We start from the raw sequence: 21576 nt of genomic DNA, 5'->3' as shown, positions 1-21576 counted from the left end.
CTACCACCATGGCATGCGCGAAACGCCATCACCATCAAAGGTGGGATGGATAGGATTGGAATTTGGATGCTTCCTTTGCTTGGGACTTGGACTTTTAGGAACGTTGCATTTTTTAAATATTTTTTCTTCTATAATTTTCAATTGCAAATTCTCGTTATCAACGTTGGGTCGTCAACGGTCTCTTTCCCAACGACATATAAAATATGGAAACATAAATAAATAAATAAACTTTCGACCAAAAAAACCATGTGAGTTAAGCATCACATGCTGTGTTTTCTACCCACATCATAACAATTTAATGAAGGCATGGGACCAAATTTGTTATTTTTATTTTCATAGAGAAATTCTAGTTATTTCTCAAAATCTATTTTATTTTTTCGACATTCTCTCTTTTTTATTTTTATTTCACAATATAAGTTTCATGATTAGAATCGTTTAAAGAAAAATATAAATTAAGAAAGATAGCTAGCATTCCATCACAATTTTTATTTTTTATATTTAGAAGGAGGTGAGATCAAACTTTTATGCATGGAGCAAATTCTACCGCTCTTTTAACTGAACTACTCTAGCAATTACCTCTTCATCACAATAATCATTGTAAATACATACTACAATACACGTAAAATACTATTGCATACTATGTTATAATATAGTAGAAAACCTTAAATAATATTTTTCAATTTAAAGATTGGTAAAGGAAGCAGTGGAGCGAGGAGTGGTATCCTCATCCTACTCCATTTGGGACAAGTTTTATGAGGAAAATTGATATTCCTACCGTTGAAAAAAAAAAAAAAAAAAAAAGGTTGGTGAAGAAGGTAGATAGTATTTCTCCACACAAAATGAATGATTTCTTGGCATGGAAGCTCTTGGAGTTTAATCTAAATGGTAAGGGTAAGTGAGGTAATGGAATAGGTTTAAATGCTAACTCCAAAGTTCGATTTCCTCTCTTGTAACCAAAAGCAGAATAGAGATCTTTCTTGATGTAACTTATAGCCTAAAATCTCTCTAACAGCACCCAAAAACTGGGAAAAAGAAACCAAGGGTGAGAAGTCTTGTTTGGTTAATTTTCTTCGTGCTCAAAAGTCAAAACTGGGAAAATCAAGATACCTTTTGTCATGTGATTTTTCTACATTTGTGAAGATTTTTCATTTCTTGTCAATGTAAGATCAAGTCCAAAACGTTCAATAGATGAAAGAAAGCTTGCATGAATCAAAGGAGACTCAATATCTGTTAGTCAGGTGAAATGTTTACAGTACTTCTATTTCTTGCATGCATTAACACTAATTTGAATCAAAGTTATCAATAGTACAAGATAATCAACCAAGTTTGATGCTCCTAGAACAGAATACATTATCGCGGAAAACTGAAAATGAAAAAGGAAGAAGCCAATCTGGTAGCCTCCAATTTCCAACTCTCATCATAACTGGTTTTTACCTTGCTGCAGCTCTTGCACTCATGGATGAGTGGTAGGTGGTGCTTCTCTGTTTCCTGTAAGAAGTATAAACATCATCATACTGGCTTGCCTCATTCGGATTAGCTGTGGCCCCAAGTCCCAACCTCCCTGAGCCACCCTTTCGATCTACACTTCCATCTGCATAAGCCCCTGTCTCTGGGTCTACCTGCAAATTTGGGGGTGGAGGGATGCAAGCTCCTCCCTTGCGTACTGGAGGCTCTCTTTCATAATCATCCTCATCTCTACCATCAGATTGATGCATGGGCCCTTCAGAAGGGTTAACTTCTCCAATCTCTTTGAAGAATTTCGACACTCTCTCAAGAATTTCCGACTGAGGCACAGTGGATGGGGGTATAATAGTTGGAATGTCCAGAGGGCTCATTGGAGAGTATGGCACCCCACTGCCTATCTGCATCTTTCTGACCATTTCTGGAATAAGACCAGGTGGGAACAAAGGATATGGTGGCAACTTCTCACCACTGTTAGCAGCTTGACCTGGCAGTAAATGAGGCGCAGGTTGTTGGTTTGGTGGTTGAACAGAAGATGGAATGGGGATGGACCCTGCAAAAGCAGCAGGAGGGACTGAATTTGGAAGAAATTGCTGGGATGGCACAGACAGTGGCATGGCTTGCCCAGGAACTGCATGTTTATCAAGATGCTCTTGATCATGGGAACTGGAAACAGAACTTTGCCTATCAGGCTGCCATTGCAGCACATTATGGCTTGTTGTCTGCTGTTGCAATCCTGCATTTGAAACAATAAAGTTGATTAACATATAGGCTACTTTATATGCCAGTTCCTGGCAATAAAACAGTTAATAAGTGAGAGTGATTCCACAAGCACACATGTGCATACTGCATACACACAGAACACAGAAGCCTACCTGCAGCTGAATCTGTTGAAGCAGTGGATAAGTCTTTTGGAAGCCCTGTAAAAGAATTACTCGATGGTCCACCAATCATCTCATTCCTAAGTGCATCAATAGTATCTTGATCATAAATGTTATTAGAAGCCCATAACTGCAAAATTTGCTGCAACTTCAATTGATTGTCCTCTGTGATTTGAGGGTTGTGATAAATCCTTGCAAGCATGGAACCTAAGATAGGTTTAAGTGCAAGGGACTCATTATCAAGGCCTTCATTCCGCCGATGTGAGCTGTAAATTTGAAGGCAAAAAAGGACTATCAAAGAGTTATTCACACTACCAATGAGCACCCTTGTATCAAAGAAAACAAAAGGCAAACAAGAAAAGAAATATCTAAGTTCTTTATTCACACTATCATCAAAAATAAACAAAACTGTACACTCCAGGCTACACACTAGACGAATTGTAATGCACATAAAAAAATATTGAGCTTTTGCAATTCAACTTCTTCATTAGATAAAAGAAAGGAGAGCTATGTCAAAGCTATAAATGATCTTCCGTCCCTTGTGGCAAGAAAGAAGAGTTAATTCATATCTAAGGAAAGGTTCATCTACCATCCCCTCTGATAAATTATAAATTTAACTTTCCACACCTAACACACATCACAAAACTCCCCTTCCCTACATAATAGTACAAAAATCCTTGAAAGGCTAAACCCATCATCATCTCATTTCTAAAGAATCTTAACACAATATCAAGCATCAGCCGAACCCCTACCTAAACAGAGGCACATCTGTCCATAAACTGTAATGTTCAGCAATAAGAACAAAGACAAGTTATACTTATGCAGCATGTAATTAGGAAGGTATGCAGATTAAACGAAATGAACAAGAAAATTAAACAACTACAATAATGTCCACTTGTCTTAGTAAATTTAAACACTCTTCCATTTTGCTCCTCCCAATTTCCATGTCATTGTTGCTACACATGAACAAGTCAAAAAAGAAAACTCTTATATTTTAGAGCTGCATTGGACTAACAAAATCTACCCAAAAACAAACAAAGCAAGAGCAAAAAAGCATGCATAAGCAAGCAAAGGAAACAAGAACTCTGTAAGACCCAGAATGAACAATGCACCATTAGAATACCTGTCAAATAGAATGTCATTGGCCAGGTATATCACATGCAGTTGCCTCTCAGAATCATCTAAAGCAAAGACTCTCTCTCTGAGAGCCTCGGCTAGAGCCGGCGCGAAAATTGACCTCTGCATAAACCAGAACTTGGCTCCTTTGATGGACTCTTTGGTCCCATTCAGCGTCATAAGCACATTGCTGAGCTCCATTGCAACCTCAGACGGAAGCGGCCCCGAAAGCCCCTTGAAAGGCTTGGCCGACTGGTCGTAATCCGCCCGCCCGTAAACCCCGAACGGCGGCTGACCGCCGTGCCGCTGCTGCTCGTAGAAATACGACGGCGGCGGACCGCCCATCATGGCGGCGGAAGGCGGCAGCGGCCCGTTGATCATGGGGTTGAGGGGCGGGCGCATGATGTGCATCGAGCCGGGCGTAAAGGGCGGGTTGAAAGACCCGGCCGCGGGAGGCAGCCGGGTCGATAACCAGAGCTTGTAGCGGTAGTAGCCGTGGCCTTCGCCGCCGAACAAGAAGGCGTAATCGGGATTGTCCTGCTGCTTGTCGCGGATCATGGCCTCGAACTCCGGGCCGTTCTTGGCGGAGTACTCGACGAGCTTGTCGATCCGCTTGTGGAGCTCCGGGTCGGAGGGAGGCGCGGCGGCGGGAGGAGCGTCGTAGGGATGAAAGGGTGAGGGGACGAGCGGAGGAGGGGGCAGGTGGGGAGCGAAGGAAGGCGGTGGGGGGAGGTGGTGGGGGTGAGGCGGCGGCGGCGCGTGCGAGAGCACTTGCGGTTGCTGCTGCTGCTGCTGCTGCTGCAAGTGGGGGTGGTATGGGAATTGCTGGAGAGAAGGGTGTGGTGGGCCCACGAAGGGAGGGCCGTGAAACTGTTGGGTCTGCGGCGGCGGTGGGTACCCTCCGAATTGTTGTTGCGGCGGTTGTTGTGGTTGTTGCTGTTGCTGTTGCTGTTGGCGCTGTTGTTGTTGAGCGTACGCCATTGCTGAGGCTGCGGCGGCGTAGTCGTGGGCCTGCCGATCCATTGCAGTGTACAGCACCAGTACAACTGTAGAATGGAACAACTTCTTTTCTCAGTGAGTGATTGCCTCCAAAGCTTCGTCTCTTTCTTCTATAATTCTCTACCGTATTTTATATTTTCTTCTCCGATTTTTTTTTTCGGGAATTGGGAAGCTCCATCTCAAATTCGGGGGCATAGGGCTAGTAACGACTGTTCATGAGGATTGAGGAGTAACAAAATTACAATATTTTCTTATTTTATTTTTATAACTATATTTAAGAATTAGAGGAAATTACAGATTTGGTCCACTTATTTTATACCTAGTTCAATTTTGGTCCATGATCTTTTTTAAGTTCTGTTTTGGTCCACTAATTGTTTCATTTGTTCAATAAAGGTCCAGATTTGTGACTTTAAATTTTTTGGGTTGTGTTTTCTTCAATTATAATTGAAGTATAAGTTATATTTCATCATTTCTTAGTCATAAAAACAAATTTGGAGTATTATAATCTAAGAGAATTGAGATTTGGTGAAATTTGAAAAATTGGCAGTTTTGGGTACCCTACTTTAGGGTCAATTATCTGGAGTTTTAGAACTCCAATTTGAATGATCTTTATATGGTTGTAAAGAAGAAATGCATAGCTTTAAAACAAGTATATATTTGCTGAATTTGGGTGAGATTTGATAGGGTAAAAAGCAGGCCAAATTTGAGAAAACAAATCTGGACCTTTATTGAACAAGTGAAACAATTAGTGGACCAAAACAGAACTTAAAAAAGATTGTGGACCAAAATTGAACTAGGTATAAAATAACTGGACTAAATCTGTAATTTCCTCTTAAGAATTACTACCAACTACAGTCTCTCATTTTTTTTAACAACAAAAAATCAGCTATTAAAACCATTCAATGTTGTAAGAAGTTCTAAATTCTAATTAGTTTCGTGAAATTGCCTACTCTACATCTGAGTTCAATCTTCTTTTTTCTAAATACCAAAAAAAAAATTTTAAGTTCTAATTTCTTCTATTATAAGAAAAACTTAGTTAAAAAAAAATCTTTTTGTATAAAAAAGGGGTCACATCAATTCGATGCGGATTTTGGTCTAATGATTCAAATAATCTATTCTCATTTTTTGAAATATTATAAATTGACAAATTAACGATTCATATATCGTTTGATGATTATTAAGGGTTGAACCCACATGCAAAATATATTGCTCTATTTCTCTCTTTATAAGTATTTCTACTAAAATACAGTGTTAATGGATTTCTAATTAAAAAAAATTAAATATTTGAGAAAATATTAGAATTTGGAAAATAATCTCTAATTTTCTTTGATCAACAACAAACTTTGAACTTTAAAATATAAAATTTGGGACCATAAATTTGCTTTTAAATTTATCCTAAATAGTGTTATATCTAAAATTCTAAAGAAGTCAAATTTTAAAGAAAAATAGTCACACTCACTAAACCTGAATAATCATAAAAAAAGGTGAGTATAGATAAATATGATAAAACTTCTGTCGGACTGTGCTAATATATTCTGGAGAGTACTGACTGTTTATCCAGAATATTATCAGAAGTTTTGTACGGTTCCGGATAAACAGTCTGACTAAGCTATATTGTATTTACTGCTTCATCAGATAACAGTGAATCATACTATTTTTTATAATTCTTTGATAACTTAGTGAAAATTGAAATTCATATGACACATATAATTTTTGGCAAGATTCATATAACAAGAAATTTTTGTTTCTTTGTTTTTGCCAAGATCTATAGGACAAGAGGACGTACATGAACTAACCTTTTTTGGAGAGAGTATGAGAGAGAGATAAAGAGAGAGAGAGATGGATACCTGGAAAATAGTGAAGAGAATAACTTGTGGAGAAGATAGTAGAGAAGAATCCTAGGAAGAAAAATATGAAAAGAGCGTCTGTTGGTTTTTATGTCAAAAGCGTGTTTTTATTTTTCCAAGTATTTATAAATAAGCGTGTATTATCTAATCCTGAATGTGTGGGTTGTATTAGTTAGTCATATAAGGAGAGTATTAAAAGCCTAGTTTGGTTTACATAATCAGGTAATTAAATAATACAAGTTGACACCAAACAACTGATATGAACTATTCACTCATATCTCTAATACGGTGTACCAAACATACCATAATATGTACTTTATAGTCCAATATCTTATGCTTATATATGCTGTACCATTCTTTTGCTTATAAGAGAATTTCTCAACCAAATCCACCACCACCATCCCACATCATCATTGTCCGCCATTGCCACCTGATTACTAGCACAATAGTAGTTGTCATCGCGGCCAGTCTCTACCTAGCCCTCTCTCATCATCCGTGTTACCATTACCACAATCTCGTCTCTACTACCACTATTGTTTCCAACATCACGCTTCTAATGTCCCTATTATCATTGCTACAACTCTACTTTGTTGTCATTGTTGTTGTTGTAACTTGTAACCACCACCACCATCATAAAATCTCTTTTTTTTTTAATTTTTTTACAAGTCAATTGCAATAAAAAAAAATCAGTAAAAAGTATAAAAACAAAGTTTAGTAATTAACACTTGAAGAACAAAAAAAAAAAAAAAAAAAAAAAAAAAAGGCTACGTTCTGAATAATGGGCCATGTCTGTCGGATCAAACTTTGAGGCCCGTACCCGTACCGGGACCCGGCCTGTTACCAGAGTCCGAAACATGCCCTAAAACCCTCGCTTAAAACCTTCGTTTTCTATACCCCTTCCCTGGTTCCCTTATCTCTACCAGACTATATAACACACATTCGAAACTCACTCTATCTTTGCGCTGAGCAAATGAAACTGTCATGACGATGATTCATTTGCAAAGGACCATAGCATTGACCGTCCCCACTTCCACTGTTTATTCCTTCATCTTCTCAAACCCTTCTTCAGCTTCTTCAGCTCTGCGACTCCGCCGCTCCATGGCCAAGGTTCCAATTTTCTTTAGTTGTTTTCTTAGTAAATAAAACATGAATCATATTCTATACTCTCATACAATTCCTTGTGCACCACTTTCTTCAAAAACCTGAAAATACTACTATTTACGACTGGTTTATAATGTGGTTGTTTAATGTGTAGTATTTTCCTTATGCTGTGAACTGTAAAGTATATTTTGGTTGCTGGGACATTCAACACTGTAGTTTCTTTTTGTTTCCCTTACATTTATTGTGCGTAGTTTTCATGGATTTTACTTAGATGCGAACTGGGATATTCATATGTGTATGTGTAACTTTGTATGAATTGGTATGCGCAAATGCATGTTTACCATTTGTTTATAGATGCTGATTCACAAAAAAGATGTTATTGTAATGTGTAGCATTGGTGTTACAGCTGCAGTGCAGGGCGTTTGAGAACAACCCAGGAATTTGCTTACCATCTTCCCCAATTTTGACCGGGAGTATATACAGAAGTTATTCTCAGCTCAAGTTTAAAAAATCCAGAGTTTCTTGCATGATCACGACCAACCATGCAAAGGCTGGACCAAATTTTCATCCGTTGAGAAGAAGTGGTGAAGGGTCTGAACGTGCTTTTACCTTTCATTCTCACTTAAAACATGGTTCCCTTCATTCTTTTGGGACTGGTAATATTATCGGTTGTGGGTCTATTGAAAATAGTTGTAGATTAAGTTCACCTAATTATAGAGTTGGAGCTTTTTCCAAGAGGTTTTTCTCTCAAGTTCCATCTGTGACAAATAAAGTAGAGAATGTGGGTGTCCAAGATGGCAGGAGTTGTGGAAATATATTTGCTTTCAAACGGGTTAGTAAACACAGGAAACGGGAAAAGGCATTGGCAGCTCACAGTAAAAGCGAAGCTACCAATGCTAGTATCTCCAAAGATGTTGATAAAGAAGCTTCAACTGAAAAGCAGGTTGGAAGTGAGAAGGAAAATGAGAAGCTGGGTTCTTTCATTTCAAATTCGTCTGTAAGCAATAATAATCAGATCTCTAAAGCCAAAGGGAAAAAGAGGTCCAAAAGCAAAACTAAAGAACCACTTTCTGCGGCTAATGCTCCAGCAGAAGCTGCTGTGACACAAAGTTCTAAAGGTACTTCTCAAACAAAGAAATCTGCTAATACCAAAAGTGGCAAGAAATCTGCACAGGATTCAGAGGTCAGCAACTATTAATTTTGAATAGAAATTGGATTTTTTTTGCTCAATGAATAGAATTAGGATTAAGTCTAATTGTTACATTGCAATATTTTAACTAACACTCTGCAGTCTTTCAGTTGAATCTCACTGGCAAAACTCCTGTAGAAGTTGCTGACAGTTCTTCAACAAAAGCCCAGCCAAATAAGAAAGGTGGGAGCCGTAGTAGAAAGGGAAAATCTGTAAACTCAGCTACTAAGTCACTGCAGAAACATATACCACAAGAAATGGGCAAAGTGAAACATCAGGGAAAACTGACATTGAAGCAGCTGTACCCTGCAACTGGGAAGACTGTTGTGGTGGTGGAGTCTGTTACAAAGGCGAAGGTTATTCAGGGTTACCTTGGTGATATGTTTGAAGTGCTGCCTAGCTATGGCCACGTAAGGGACTTGGCTGCTAGATCAGGATCTGTGCGGCCTGATGATGATTTTAGTATGGTGTGGGAAGTTCCATCTGCTGCCTGGACTCATCTTAAGAGCATAAAGGTCGCACTAAGTGGGTATGTTTTTTATCATTTCACATCCAATTAACCTAAAGCAGCAGTGATTATGAGGCTATTAAGGTTCACCAGTATGTTTTCATATGGCTATAAAATATTTGACTACTAAGGAGATGTGTTTGTTATGAGCATTCCAATAATCCTATCTGGGGTATGCTGGTATATAGTACTGATTTTGAACTCGACATCTTGATTTTTGCTATTTCTTATTTTCATTTTCTTGTGGTAAGTTTTTGAATTTTCTTATTTTTCTTTTACCTTGTTCATCAGAGCAGAAAATCTTATTCTTGCATCAGATCCTGACCGTGAAGGAGAGGCTATTGCTTGGCACATTATTGAGATGCTACAACAACAGGATGCTTTATGTGAAAATATTAATGTAGCAAGGGTTGTCTTTCATGAAATCACTGAGGCCTCCATCAAAAGTGCTCTGCAAGCTCCAAGAGAAATTGACAAAAACTTGGTCCATGCATACCTTGCACGGCGTGCTCTTGATTATTTGATTGGATTTAATATTTCACCATTGTTATGGAGGAAACTACCAGGTTGCCAGTCTGCTGGACGAGTCCAATCTGCTGCACTGGCTCTTCTATGCGACAGAGAAATGGACATTGATGAATTTAAACCGCAGGAATATTGGACTATTGAGATTGAGTTGAAAAAGAAAGAACAGGGTTCATTAGTGAATGCCATATCCTTCCCAGCGCACTTGACCCATTTTGACTCCGAAAAGTTAAATCAATTTTCTATCAGCTCTCAGTCTGAGGCAAAAGAAATAGAACAGCAGATTAATTCAGAAAATTTTCAAGTGATCAACTCTAAGAAAAGCAAAATCCGGAAGAACCCTCCCACACCTTATATAACATCAACACTTCAGCAGGATGCTGCAAACAAATTACATTTCGGTGCAACACATACAATGAAGGTTTGGGTTTGGGAGCATTTATCTTCTGATTTCCATCTAAAAAATGAAAGTTATCCCTATATTTTATTTGTTATCATTGCTTCAATTTCTTTTTTTGACTAGCTTTTGGTTCAGTTTCTTCGATCTAGCCACTAGTTTGACCTTTCATTCATTTATAACCTGGTGATTTCATGCATTTTTCCTTTTCTTTTGAAATATGTATGCATCATTTATATATATAAAAACTCACAAACACACACACACACACACACACACACATCTATCTCTCTAATGAAGTTACATTATGTATGCAGCTTGCACAGAAGCTTTATGAGGGGGTTCAATTATCTGATGGTAAGGCAGCGGGTTTGATCACATACATCAGAACAGATGGACTACACGTAGGTATCACTTTGGCTGCATGAAAATTTTCTCTACGGTGCATGCTACTTGATGTATTTTCTTGGCTGCATTCCTTTTCATATTTCTATTGCTTTCTCTGTGGGAGATCAATTTTTAAGTATATCTAAATTGCTAAATTTTCTTTAGATTCTGATTAGTTTTTTTTTTCAAGTAAATGTAACTGCATACTCCTTTATATCAGTTGATAAAATGACTTCTAAGTTAATTTTTCTTATATTCTCATCTCCTTCAAGGGAAGTACTCTACACTATTGCTTCTTTTTTATATTATTTAAATTTCCTAGTTGTACACTGCACTAAAAACATATATTTTAGTGGTCTTACCTAAATGAGAGATCCAATGGGAACTTTTAACTAATTTGTAAAAGTACTCTTAGCGGTTTTGACCTACTATGAATCTACTTTATGAAAGCGTCTTTCCAAGTTCTGTCTTGTGTTTTTAAAATAGGATCTTTACCTGCTAAACTGTTTTTAGAACTTAATTGAGATACTTATATGAAATGGATATCTTATGTTGTGTTTTCAATTCCTAAACTGTACATTGGTATCCTTTATACTGCATAATGTAAAAACGTGAGCTTCATGGAGTGAGTGTAAGTGTTTTGGAGTTACTAAAATTTTCATTTGTTTTGTTTGCTTCAAAATATAATTGTATATTTCTTTGTGATATGATAAACTCCTACTTTTCTATGTGTGTTTGTCTGCGTGTGTGCACATGTTTTACACTGTGTGTCAAAGCTCCGTTTTGTTGAGCCAATCAGCCAATATTCATCTTTATATAAGGTTGAGATTCTTTTGTTATTTCTAATACCCATTGTTTAAATTTCTACAGATTTCTGATGAAGCTGTTAAGAATATACGCTCCTTGGTCATTGAAAGGTGCTGCAGATAAATGTCATTTCTACATCTATTTTATTTGTAACTTAATTTCAGTTGAAATGCTGAATATGCTTGTTTATGTGTTTCTGCAGTTATTTGTCTACTTTGATGCAATAGGTTGTCTATGTTAATGTACTTGTAATTAGGTTTTTTTCAATTTATAAATACAGAAGTTCATTTTCTCAGGGCCCTGAACAAGTTGACCATAGTTTCAAATCTCTGTTCAACCCACAACTATTCAAATGCACTTTATGCTTGTGTCAGACTACAACTTAAAACTTATAGATTTTTGGCTTTGTGAGATTTCAAATATAATTTGCCATAGCTTCCAATTAATGTTTACTCCATTTGCAGTTTTCTTCTATGTTGTAGTTATACGCATGCAGTGAGATCTATATTTTCATTCTTGTCCCTTACAAACAATCTTTCCTTTAATGCAGGTATGGACAGAATTTTGCATCAGGTAGTGCACGCAAATTTTTTAAGAAGGTGAAGAATGCTCAAGAGGCCCATGAAGCTATTAGACCAACTGATGTTCGAAGATTGCCATGTAAATACACAATTTTGCAGGCCACATGACAATTTGTGCATGCTTTTTTTTTTCGTGAATATAATTATAATGCTAGTTTCTGCAGATGCTCACTTCATCTCTTGATACTCTTTCCAGTGAATTAACTTTAAAATTTTTTTCTTTGGCATTTAGCCTCCCTCAGTGGGATACTTGATGAAGATTCGTTGAAGTTGTACACTCTTATTTGGTGCCGGACAGTGGCATGTCAAATGGAGCCTACTACAATTGAGCAGGTTAGAATGTTAACATTATGAAAATTCTTCTCATTCAAGTGATGAGAACCAGCAGCCTTGTAACTATCACCATCTCTTGCTAAACAATTGCAAATACAGGCTGCAAAAATTTGTTTTTTTCATACGAATCATTATTTTTCTATAAAAAGATGATATCATTATTTTCACATTGTTTCTCTTTTTTGGATAAGTAATTATATTTTTAAAATATCTTTCATTTATATTTTTGTACTTTGTTATACACAGTAGTTCCACAGTCCTCGAACCATATCTTTTCTCTTTTTCTTCTTCTGATAATTCAGTATGAGCATGGTGTGCATCTGAATTGTCATCATAGTGGCAGCACATTAAATTACAGCTTTTGAGTAAAACTGTGCATATTGGAATCTTTGAACTTGGATTTTTTCTCTATTTGTACTATATATAACTTAATGGTGGTTTTACAGTATTATGTAATTATATCATTTGAAGGCTGCAGAAGCAACACTTTGTCAAATAAAAAATGCATTAACTTGTTGACTCTTTCTCGTAGCTTGGTTCTTATGTTCTAGTCATATGCAAATCTATCATCTCTTGCCTAATTTTTCCCCCATTAATCTAACCAGATACAAGTTGATATTGGGAATGCTGGTGAGTCCATTGTTTTCCGATCTGCATGCTCAAGGGTTTCATTCCTTGGATATCAGGCAGTCTTTGAGGTATAATCTGTTTTTCATATTATTGCAAACACCATATAATGTATCTATGCATTTGTCTGGCGTGTCACAATCATTCAAGTTTACATCATGTATAGTGATGTGTAATTGAAACAAATGGGAATGCTTAAGTATTAATAAATTGAATATGCTTATCATTCTTGAGTTATAGTATGAATTTATATATATATATATATATATTTTTTGTGTAATAAAGATAGGCTTCCATGCTCATTTTATTCACAAAATTGCTATTTGCTTCTTGTACGAGTTTATATGTCAGTTTAACTTTTAATATCGTGATATGCATTAGTCTTGGGAACTAAATTGTAAACTGTACAAATCCACATCATTGCAAATTATTATCCCTTTTTTTGAAAGGAAGTTCTGTCAGGTTTTGGAGAGTACATTGCCTGTTATTAATATAGTTTCACTTTCGTGTTTTGATTTGATACTATATCTTAAATCGGCACTTATGTTTTTATGTGAGATATCCAACTTGTCCAATTTCTAATTTTATAGGATAAGGAAGCTGAAGCAGTCAGATATAAAGAAAATGAAGCAAACAATCGTGATGAAGCTTTTGGGGTTCTTAATTCATTGAAGGTAACATGAAGTAAATTTAATTGGAGTTGGACTACCTAATTTTTGTTGTGTGATTTTCAAATGCCTAAGCACCCCATGTGCTAGGTTGCACATGCCCCTCTTAATTTGGGGATTAGAGTGTATGGTATTGAATATAATGGAGAGCATATGTGGCATTTAGTAGGTGGTAAGGCTCCATTATATTATAAGGACACTGTTTCGCTCTCTGTTCTATTTCATAAGAAATTATCTTCATTTTATTGTCAAATGTTGGTAAAATTTGCATCGATGTGCTACATAATGTTCCTTGATTAAGTGTTTTTTTTTTGGTCCTGTAGTCTGGAGCTCCATTACATATTGGTGAAGTGGAACTCAGGCAGCACCATACCCAACCTCCTCCACGCTACTCTGAGGCAACATTGGTAAAATTTTGTACTTTTTCTTTATACTAGCAATGTTTTTATAACTTTTTTTTTTTTGGGGGGGGGGGGGGGGGGGAGTATGAATTTATTGCCATTAAAGATTAGTAGATTACTTTAAAAAATGCCACCTCCAGAGATATGCCTATGATTCAATGTACCAAGGAGATTGAAGGTTGAATAATTACAATTCTCTATATGAGTTAAATGTGTTATAATATATTAAGAGGCAACTGTAGGGGCATGCTTAAAGCTATGTCAAACTTATTATTTCCAAAAAAATCCCCTTCAATACGAGATAACATTTCAGCTATTTTTCCAATAAATAATGAAGGCAATTTGGTAAAGTTACACAAGTCCATATTCTGCTTCTCTCCATATTTTCTCCACCACTACTCAATGCTTTCTCTCTCCATAATTTTTCTGCCATGTATTAGCGCAAATTGAATACAAATTACTTATGTACCATCTTTTTGTTTGACCTTGGTTTTCTGACCTTTGTGATGTTTTGTGCTATAGGTTAAGAAATTGGAGGAACTTGGGATTGGAAGACCTTCAACATATGCAAGCACATTGAAGGTTTTACAGGTAAATGATGATGTTTAAATTGTCAGCTTTTTTCAATATATTTTAATGTTATTTCGTTCAGATTGCACACACACATTTACCATTGTTTAACGCTGGTATCTTTATGAGTGTTGAGTCCTTTGATGTGTGCGCATCTTGGTCAGGCTGCAAATGGACTGTGCTGTTCATTAATTGCCTGATCGTGCCACAACCGTCTTCTGAAATCCATGAAATGGGCCAAGCTCAAACTAATAGGTGAGGCTCATTATTTTGATGAGCCATGGCCGAATAGTTCTTAGCTTGGCTCAGTTGGACTTGCATGAAATTACTTCTTCTGATAGCAAGTATGCATAATTTCTTGAGTTGTCTATTGCATCCTTAGAACCCTTTTATAGACGTTTCAACATGTATTAGGGTAAATAATTAATTCATATCTTCACAGTAAGCATGCTCTGGAGAATGATGTCTTATTATATTTTGACTTTAAACTAACAGTATTATGACATCTGATTTATTTGTGGTGCCAGGATAGAAAGTATGTCACAGTGAAAAGCCGCATATTACATCCAGAATTTCGTGGTCGTATGGTATGTTCTGGCATTCTTCTGAATTAGTGGAAGTTAGATAAAAGGAAAAGATATTTATATGTTCTCTTGTGGCTCCATGCAAATCCCTTGTTATGTGGAATTTCCCCCAATTCCTGTGCAACATTGGTCATGCTCACTACATGGTGCTTTTGATTTATTTTTGCTTGGTTTCTTGCTTGTCTTTTCATCCTAGTTTCTATTCTTCTATTTCCTATCTAAACTTTTACATTGTTTCATCTATGGGTTAGAGTTTTTCTTGTAATTAATTATTGTTCTTACACAAGTCAGTCATATGCTTCTCTTCCAGAAATGAGATGTATCACATCTATTTTATTATTGCATACCATATATTTAACTGTTACCTTTGCATTGTTTGTCGATAGTTCTTTTTTGAAGAGTATGCTTAATATTTTAGTTCTCAATTTGCTATTTCCATGAGATATTTTGACATTTCATGCGGCCTCTCTTAATTTATTTTATTCTCTTGGTTACTTTTAGGTGTCAGCGTTTCTCTGCCACCATTTTTCTGAGGTCACAGATTACAGTTTTACTGCTGATATGGAGACTGAGGTAAACTTTTAAGTTTATATTGCATATAGTCATTCTCACTTAAAAGTTTTCCCTGTTTGGATGCTGTACCACATGATTTTTTACAGGGTGGCCTCATCCATCAAGCAATATTTTCATTTGCCATTATTAGTTTTTGATGTACTTGATTAATTTTAAATTCAGAAACTTCTGAAATCTGGATTCCTTTCCTGGTCTTTTTGCTGGTGATTGACTTCTTCATGGCTCTCACTTGTGCTTCAGCTTGATAATGTCTCTGCTGGCTTAACTGAATGGAAGGGCCTCCTGAAAGATTATTGGACCCGGTTCAGTGCTTATTGTGACCGTACCAGTAATGTTCATATCCATCAGGTACAAATTACGATTTGGTCTTATTAGTTAAAAGTAAGAAGATTTAGTCGTCATAAAAAGTAAGCCTCTTTTGGTAAAATATCCTTGTTAAAGGAACTTTCATATGTTATAATAAGCCACATAATATTCAGGTGGAGAAGATGATGGAAAAAAAATTTGGAGACTTTTTGTTTGCTTCTCTCCCTGACAAAAGCAGGACATGTCCAAGGTATGCATTTGCTGTCATTTCTATGTCACAACTCACAAGCAGGACTGAAATGTCATATTTCTATTATATACTTTATATTCAGACTGAATACTTGTTTTTAGGCTTAATTGTGTTTTTACCACCCAAAGTTTGGGGTGATTCCCACTTTACCACCCAAAACTTTATTTGTCCCACTTTACCACCCAAAGTTTACATTGATTCTCACTGTACCACCCAGAACTTTATCTGTCCCACTTTACCACCCAAAGTTTATATTGATTCCCACTTTACCACCCAAAGTTTACATTGATTCCTACTTTACCTCCTGAATCTAGAGTGACAAAATAGACGGAAAAATGTTAACTGGGACACGAAAAATAGTTTTGGGTGGTAAAGTGGAAATCAATGTAAACTTTGGGTGGTAAAGTGAGACAAATAAATTTCTGGGTGGTAAAGTGAGAATCAATGTAAACTTTGGGTGGTAAAGTGGGACAAATAAAGTTCTGGGTGGTAAAGTGGGAATCAATGTAAACTTTAGGTGGTAAAAACAAAATTAAGCCTTGTTTTTATAATGATTTCTCTGAAGCAGATTCTGTTGATGCTTTAGATTTTTTATTTTTCTTTCATTGGATTGTATATCTAATAAAAATCTCTGTTGACCGGAATAATTCCTTGCAAATTACTTTAAACCTTGAGTATGTATCTCTGAAAATTTAAACCTGGGTAAGATTTTTTCCATCTCCATTTTCTTTGAAGATGCTGGGGGAATTTGTAGAGTTCTGTTCACAGACACACATCGTTAAACTTTCTATCATTACATCTTTAATACACACACACATATTTTATGGTATTCATGTTGTGATTGTGCACTTTGTGTTTCTATTTCCGCAATTATTATGTGTTTCATGAAAGTAACTTTTTTTTAATCCTAATTTAAGGGTCTGTGCCTAACAATGTACCTATGACTGATACATGTTCTCACATGCCTACAATGCATGTCAAGTATGCCATTGATTGATTGGTAATAGATATGCGATTCAATAATTCACATTTTTCTTAAAGCAGAGTACTGTATTTTTCAAAGGCTAATAGATAAACAACTTAAGGGTCTCCTATCTATTGCATTGCACAATGGATATGAAAAGGGCCTGCCATATATTGAGAAGTTATGTAACAGTAAGCTATCAAACATGTCTTGCTTGGACTTTTTTTTTTTTTTTTTTTTTTTTTTTCCGGTGATTTATGTTTTCCTCATATGGTTGGTTTAGTAAAAAAATTCTTGATTCTTTTCAAAAAATGAAAAATTCTTCTTAACATGGCTAGTTCTAATTAGGTTTTCTGCACTTTACATTTGATTCCAGAATTCTGTTTTGACCATTTATCTAAACTTCTGCTCACATGAAAGTGTTTTCTTGAGTATTTTTTCTAATACATTTGTGCAATCTTCACTTAAATGTGTTTCAGTTGTATGGAAGGCACTTTGATTTTCAAAGTGAGTCGGTTCGGTGCAGGCTATTTTATAGGTTGTGATCAACACCCAAAGTGCAAGTGAGTATTGAAACTATGATATAAAGTTAATCTCATGCATGTTCGGCAATATGGTGATTATTGATCATTCTGTTAACAGTAGCACTACAATTAGGGATCAATGCTAAGAATTAAACAAGTAACAAGAGAGGAAAAAGGAAAAATTGAAGTAACGGACAAAAATGAGTTACATGGTCTGGACATTGCCCATCGGCTTAAATATATTGGCAAAGTTGATAAGCCAATTCAACAATGAATGAAAAACAACATACATTCTACAATATACCCTCACCCTCAATATACCCTGAAATGGGATTGTCACCTTAACTTTAAACATAAACAACACCCAATGTGTTTTACAGGTTGCGTACAAGAAAAATAATCAGTTTTCAGACCTAGATCCTTGCTATAACATAGACAATGGAAATAGCAAAGTTTTCATAAAATTTCAACTTCCATTTTGTTAATCTAAACTTGTCTTAGTTGTCGCCAAAAGAAAATTATCAACGATTCATTTGGCTACTGCAAATAGGTACATTGCTAAGACATTATACGGTGAAGAACCAGAATCGGATCCTCAGGTGAAGAACCACAATATGGAGGAACCAAAAGTGCTAGGTCTAAATCCAGGTTCCAGTGAAAAGGTTTGTTTGATTCTATGGTTATTTTTGGTTCCACTGGCTCAATTTGCAAGTTATGTAGAGCTTAACATTAAAGAAAAATGTCTATGTTCTTTCAGATTCTTTTGAAGAATGGTCCTTATGGTTTCTATGTACAACTTGGTGAAGACAGGAATGGATACTCACCTAAAAGAGCGTCTGTTTCCCATGTATGTAAACTTTGTACAGTATCTGCTTATTGAAGCCTTTTTATTCTGGTTTTCTATGTTTATCTTTTTTTTTAATATCTATAAATCTGGATCCTTCGAATGTTTATATATGCATATTTTATGTCTTAAGAAAAATTGAAGATTCCTATCCCTGGTGTCTTTGAAGCCAATTTTGCTTGTATTGTTATTCTATTGTCTTCTGCATCTACCCACATTCGTCTTATCTTTTCTTATTTATCCTGAGGGACATTTTTTTCTGTCGTAGAAATACCTGGGATGAACTATTCTACCAATTTCATTACATATGCAGATTTTGTAAGATCCTTCTCTGGTTCCACAACTGAAAACCTTCTGAGCCAAAATGAAGGGGCTTTAAGCTACAATTGAAACCCCTTTGAGTTGACACTAAGGGACATTTTTTTCCTGGAGAGAGAGATAGAGAGAGAGAGAGAGAGAGAGAGAGAGAGAGAGAGTTTTAAATAATCTAGGTGTTGCATAAACAGCCCTACTTTAGAATGGGATACTTTGTTGATTGGCCCATCAACAATAATCGTTGCCCCCTTTGGAGTTGATTTGCAGACTGCTGTCCAAAACCATATTCATAATACTTAAAATAGGTGCTTTTATCCTTGCTTGTGATTTCAAATATTTGTTTTTACAAGTTCATTTATGTGCTAACAAAGGTTTCCATGCCTATCCCAGAGAAAAGCTTAGATCAAATTTACCAATGCCCTCTACTTAATTTTGCCTTTTTTCTGTGTTTGTGTGTGCACACTTGCGTACTGTAGATGCATCATGCTTTTATTTGAATTCTATATATTCACATGGAATTACTTTCCAGATAAAGGATGTGTATTCAATTACCCTTGAAGATGCTCTCGAGTTGATGCGTTATCCTGTGACATTGGTTTGTTTTTCATTCTGTTCTACCAAGTTCTGTTTCCTTGCCTTCAGCATCCATGAACTCATTTCTCATTTTTTTTTTTCTTTCAATTTCATCTTAGGGGGACCATCCTAAGGATGGGCAACCGGTGATTTTAAAGCTTGCAAGGGTTGGACTTGCAATTAAACATCGGCGCAATATTGCTGATGTTCCCAAGGTATGATTTATACATTCAGAATTCTGTTGTCAAGAGTTCTGATAAAACATTTCTCATATATTTACCATGTTACCATGTTTAATGAGTTGGGTTATCCTAAACACATGCAGAATATGAAACCTAGTGAAATAACCCTGGAGGGTGCATTAAAGCTTTTGTCAGGTGATGCTGTAAGACGTACTGGTCGACCTAAGAACAAACCAAAGGTTGAAGAAGCCTTAGAAGCCATATAGTAGCCTACTTCATTAGGGGTGACTTATCCCCCTCACTGACCAAATCATGAATTGACAAAATAAAATGGGATGCTGAAGTTCTTTTGACATCAAGGAAGGTGTGTTTGCTACTGCAAAAGCTACAAATTTGGAAATGTACAGCAAATTGAAGAGATGACCTAATCTGTGCACTGACCTGAATTGAATTGCTTGGGATTAGTGAAAGAAGTCATTTTGTGTGGACAAATTGGCATATTGCCTACTGACACACCTGTAGATATACACATCACTGTGAGGGGTTGGAGTATTGATTTAGCAAGTCATTGGTAGCCAGGTCAAGGGTATATCAAATGCTTGACCAGAAGGTTGATCATGTTCCAAATTTGAGGTTATAAACAAGTTAATTATTAGTTTGATTAGCTCATAGGCAGGAAATTGCTTTGTATAATATGCAAGTTCAATTTTCATTTTTTGTTATGACATTTTATGTATCCAAAAGACTTCAATTATTTATAACATATTATCTCATGGAAAGGTTTTATTTTTAACTCAATTTATCTTTGATTTATGCAAAGATGGTGTAGGCATATCTGACACATTTACAGAGGAGTTGGGGCGTCGATCAAAAGCTTGTGGTCAATGAAAGCACCAATTCGTAAATGGATGACATTTTTTCTTAACAGGGTGCTGCTATTTAGCCCTAATTTTTTTATTTCTATCCCTAATATGTTATTAAAAATATAATTTTCAATTATATCATAATGTAAATTGACTTTTAAAGATATAATATTAAATTAAAAAAAAAACAGTTCACTTAAACTTGACTATCCACTTACCCTCAACTCTTTAACAAAATCCTAACACCACTACAACACTCTTCATATTGATGCAAACAAGTGTAAAATTGATGGCATATTGATGCAAACAAGTGTAAAATTGAAGGATGGATTCTCAAATCGTGGTTTAAGAGTCTTTGAATGAGTTATTTTTATTATTCCTTTAAGTTTAAACATAAAAAATGTTTGTTTTAAAAATTTGGAATCGCTAGTGTCGAACATGTTTTGAGTCATTCGACAATAACTCACCGAATACTAAGCAATGTGTTTAGTAATCCGCTATCGAACAGTTTTAAAAAAATTTAGAAAAATATTTGGTGTTGTTGCACTGAATCTGCCTACACATGTTCAGTTGTGCAGCATCAAACATTCTTATAAATGTTTGGTGAATCAGGGCCAAAACCCAAATTTTTTTTTTCAGAACCCTTTTCAATTTGTTCAAATTCGACATTAAATGGTTAGGATTCAAACTATTTGAGCTCAAACACAAATTATATAACAAACGTTTAGAGGTAGTATATGCATCCAAAGATTTGATCAGTGCACCCAATTACTTCTAACACCTATGCTTTATTTCTAAAAAGACTTGTTGAGAAGTGAGGGCCCCTAACTTCTAAAAAATTATATTTTATTTCTTCAAAACTCAAAAAAATAAAAATAAAAGTGAGATAAAGGCAATGGTCACTCATGGTGGCCAACAACCTAGCCGTCCACGGTGGTTGCTGACCTTGTCGGGACTCCTTCATAGATGCTATAAATGTACAAACTAGTTATTGATCAATAATATTTCGCTCTTCAATTTGAAGAAATCTCAAGTTGGAATTCTTATTCTGAAGATAAAATAATACAATCTATTTAAAATGTTCGACTACAAAATAAATGTGTTTAAAATAAAAATCTATATATTTCCGAGGTCAAAACAAATTTTAAAATCAAAAGTAAAAAAAAAAAAAAAAAAAAAACGAAGAGGACATTTTCGGGG

The 21576-nt window shown here is 35.8% G+C and overlaps 2 protein-coding genes across 2 annotated transcripts; one reads left to right on the top strand and one right to left on the bottom strand.

Annotated features, from left to right (window-relative positions):
* Positions 1–1228: 1228 nt before the first annotated feature.
* Positions 1229–4654, bottom strand: LOC147278961 (SWAP (Suppressor-of-White-APricot)/surp RNA-binding domain-containing protein). The gene is made up of 3 exons (XM_086250989.1): positions 3466–4654; positions 2337–2608; positions 1229–2197 (listed from the first exon to the last, which is right to left on the bottom strand). The coding sequence occupies exons 1-3, from the start codon at positions 4479–4481 to the stop codon at positions 1431–1433; spliced, it is 2055 nt and encodes a 684-aa protein (XP_086107115.1). The 5' UTR covers positions 4482–4654; the 3' UTR covers positions 1229–1430.
* Positions 4655–7233: 2579 nt separating this feature from the next.
* LOC147278960 (DNA topoisomerase, type IA, core) lies at positions 7234–20311 on the top strand. Its single transcript, XM_086252599.1, has 22 exons — positions 7234–7411; positions 7812–8588; positions 8705–9123; positions 9394–10048; positions 10342–10428; positions 11282–11328; positions 11769–11878; positions 12032–12132; positions 12738–12830; positions 13350–13433; positions 13751–13834; positions 14351–14419; positions 14926–14985; positions 15484–15555; positions 15796–15903; positions 16035–16111; positions 17555–17638; positions 18150–18261; positions 18357–18446; positions 19288–19353; positions 19451–19546; positions 19657–20311. The coding sequence occupies exons 1-22, from the start codon at positions 7286–7288 to the stop codon at positions 19777–19779; spliced, it is 3540 nt and encodes a 1179-aa protein (XP_086108725.1). The 5' UTR covers positions 7234–7285; the 3' UTR covers positions 19780–20311.
* The last annotated feature ends 1265 nt before the right edge of the window (positions 20312–21576 follow it).

This window comes from Dryas octopetala, chromosome 7 (assembly GCF_963921425.1).
Source record: "Dryas octopetala chromosome 7, drDryOcto1.1, whole genome shotgun sequence".
NCBI classification, from domain to species: domain Eukaryota; kingdom Viridiplantae; phylum Streptophyta; class Magnoliopsida; order Rosales; family Rosaceae; genus Dryas; species Dryas octopetala.
The sequence above is the reverse complement of the archived record's forward strand: the minus strand, read 5'-3'. Positions and strand labels throughout refer to the sequence as shown.

Coding starts and splice junctions, on each gene's coding strand:
- LOC147278961 (XM_086250989.1), bottom strand. CDS start 4,481: ATGGATCGGCAGGCCCACGACTACGCCGCCGCAGCCTCAGCAATGGCG. Junction 2,609..3,465: donor AATGACATTCTATTTGACAG/GTATTCTAATGG, acceptor TCAAATTTACAG/CTCACATCGGCGGAATGAAG. Junction 2,198..2,336: donor TTCAACAGATTCAGCTGCAG/GTAGGCTTCTGT, acceptor TTTCAAATGCAG/GATTGCAACAGCAGACAACA.
- LOC147278960 (XM_086252599.1), top strand. CDS start 7,286: ATGACGATGATTCATTTGCAAAGGACCATAGCATTGACCGTCCCCACT. Junction 11,879..12,031: donor TGATGTTCGAAGATTGCCAT/GTAAATACACAA, acceptor TTTGGCATTTAG/CCTCCCTCAGTGGGATACTT. Junction 15,904..16,034: donor GTAATGTTCATATCCATCAG/GTACAAATTACG, acceptor CATAATATTCAG/GTGGAGAAGATGATGGAAAA.